At 33.9% G+C, this 2,938-nt stretch overlaps 1 protein-coding gene across 1 annotated transcript; it reads right to left on the bottom strand.

The window, feature by feature from the left end:
• Positions 1 to 8: 8 nt before the first annotated feature.
• Positions 9 to 1,103, bottom strand: LOC116351551 (the record flags this gene model as incomplete). Its single annotated transcript, XM_031783675.1, has 5 exons — positions 656 to 1,103; positions 493 to 586; positions 295 to 425; positions 196 to 246; positions 9 to 108 (listed from the first exon to the last, which is right to left on the bottom strand). Coding segments are annotated over exons 1-5 (625 nt in total), but the record flags the coding sequence as incomplete, so codon positions are not given.
• Positions 1,104 to 2,938: the final 1,835 nt, after the last annotated feature.

Here is a 2,938-nt window from a genome sequence, read left to right as displayed (position 1 = left end):
GTGATTACCCTCTTTTCGTGTCTGCTCTTCAAATCGTTCTTTCTTTCCTGAGGAACATTGTTCTTTTTCACTTTGTATACACGTCTTGCAACTCAAATCAGCAGCTACCTAGAGTTGATCAGAAGAAAAGAATGGAAAAAATAGAAATGTATCAATAAGTAATGGAACAGGAAGTGTAGAGTAATGGAAGTTTACCTCTGCTAATTCAGCTACTTTTGTCTGCAGATCGTAATTTTGCTGAAATAACTAAAGAAAAATTATAAAGCATTTTGATGGAAAAATTAAAATACTAACTTCATCATTTATATTCCTAAATTTGTTCAGTTCTTTCTCATGATTTTCTTTCAAAATTTTCACATCATTCTGCCAATTGTTAACAATAGAATGCTGTTCTTTCATTGTTGCATTTGTGCGTTTTAGAGCATCTAAGAGGTATACATTGAATGAAAAAGTAATTTGAATAAAATGAAATTTAAATAATTATTATTTTACCTTTCAAATCATTGCGCTCTTTGATAAGATTTTCCAATTTTTTTACTTCTTCTTTTTGATTTGAATTAATAATGCCAAGGCTTGGTAAGTAACTCTGTTTGTGAAAATTTATAACCAAAATAGATATATTTATAGATTATCATTATTTATTTCAATTTTTTACCTTTATCTTATCACAATCGATGTCACCTAAAAGAAAGAGCTGAGCCAATGTTGATGTTTTTGGTGGTGGTGGTGTTTCATGTGATAGAGATGATTTGCATGAATCATTTTTTGATGTATGATTTGGTTTTGTAGATGTTTCATGAAACTTATGTTTTAGATCCTCAACAATATCCACGCTATCCAAAACACTATACTGCAACATGGATGGAGTTTCATCGAGTACAATAAATGATTCTTCAATATTCATTGTATTTTTTTATTATCACGTATCAAATAAACGATGTACTATTTGGGTATAAAATAAAAGTTTAAAGTCCTTATTGAACGTCAACCTACGATACGAGGAGTATTTCTAAGAAAGTGAGATAATAACAAACAAAACATCTGTCATATGATATTGACAGATTCCCTCCCACATCACACAATTGTGAGAAAAACTCAATATGTGCGCGTTAAGTTTCATGATTGAAAATAAATGCAATAAATTATTTTGAAATGCAAATAAAAAATACACAATATCGTAGATGCTTTCATTAAATTTTCTGCATTTTTTTTTCTTGAACGCTTGAATGTAATCTATATTATAAAAACGAAATGCCATTCTTTTGTCCTTAACTCCTCTCACAATTTTCAACCGATCTGAACCAAACTTTACACCCTTATACTTTGGACCGAGATCTAGGTCACCATGAGGTTTTGGACCAAATTGGACTACTCCATCACGGTCGATTTTTATTTTTCAAATATTTGCATGGGCGATGTCAAAATTTGTAAATTTCATGATCAAATTCGGATTCCTCGGCCCAAAATTATGGGAGAGGGGTACTTTTGAAGGTGGTTTAACAGCCATCGTTGTCTAATATGAGTTAAAACGTTTTATCACCGTTATCATGTTTTAACAACTTTTAACATCTTTTAACACGGTAAATGAGGTCAGAAGCATGGTCCATCATAGTCTAACACGATTTAACACGGTAAATGAGGTTGGAAATCATGGAACATCATGGCCAAACAACATTTATCACGGTTATTGAGGTCGGACAACATGGTAAATCATGGCCTAACAACATTTAACACGGTTATTGAGGTGGAAAATCATGGTACATCATGTTCTAACACGATTTAACACGGTTATTGAGGTGGGACAACATGGTACACTATGGTCCAACACGATTTAACACGGTAAATGAGGTGGGAAATCATGGAACATCATGGTCTAACAACATTTAACACGGTAAATGAGGTTGGAAATCATGGAACATCATGGCCTAACAACATTTAACGCGGTTATTGATGTGGGACAACATGGTACATCATGGTCTAACACGATTTAACACGGTAAATGAAGTTGGAAATCATGGTACATCATGGCCTAACAATATTAACAATATTTAACACGGTTATTGATGTGGGACAACATGGTACATCATGGTCTAACAAAATTTAATACGGCTATTGAGGTCGGACAACATGGTCCATGACTTAAAATTGATATTAATATTGAATGAACAAAATTTAATAAAGTCAAAATCTATAGAGATAGTAATTTCAGAGATAGGAATTATAATAACATGCCTAGCCGAGCGAGCGAAGCGAGCGGAGGCCGGCTAGTATTCTAAACAGGGCAACCATCCCCAGTTCAATCGGTGAGTAACACTATGGGAGCATTACTGGTAAGTGATTTTGGTGACGTGGAAAAAATTCTTAGAACAAAAGTTTCTCATCTTGACATCCTCTATCGACCCACCCTATTAGTTAGTCATGAACTAACTCGAACTGCTCCTGAAAAGGTAACTAAGCGTTTCTGAATACCTTTTCTATAGAAGCATCAAAAGTGCGATTGAATGAAACAAAATGCAACAACCCCGAATTTACTAATATTGAAAGTAGTAAATTATCAAATTTATTAACCTAAATACATCACATTAAGCATAAAAATAATCATACAAAACACATGACATGTGATCGAATATCCGGAGCGGTATGCATCGGCAACTTGAATTGGTGAGTTTATAGTGATCACTTCACTGACCGTCCTCAAGAGTGGAAAAGTTTTTTCTTCCCTTTCTGATGCATAGAATGTAATGTTTTTTGAAGGATTAAAGTGAACGAATGTATCTTGATCCATTTCACATTCACCATCAATGTCGTCCATACTAATTAGGTTAATCCTAATGCCAGCCAAATTGCGATCCAATGCAAATGTCACTTTATTGCTTATTGAACGTCTGTTATCAAATACGACCACATATATGTCGCCTGTAGCCTTGTCTTCGCGCCT

Source organism: Contarinia nasturtii, unplaced genomic scaffold (genome assembly GCF_009176525.2).
Source record: "Contarinia nasturtii isolate CC-2019 unplaced genomic scaffold, AAFC_CNas_1.1 Cnas_scaffold_5724, whole genome shotgun sequence".
Classification (NCBI taxonomy): domain Eukaryota; kingdom Metazoa; phylum Arthropoda; class Insecta; order Diptera; family Cecidomyiidae; genus Contarinia; species Contarinia nasturtii.
Note: the sequence above shows the minus strand (reverse complement) of the source record. Positions and strands in the feature narration are given on the sequence as shown.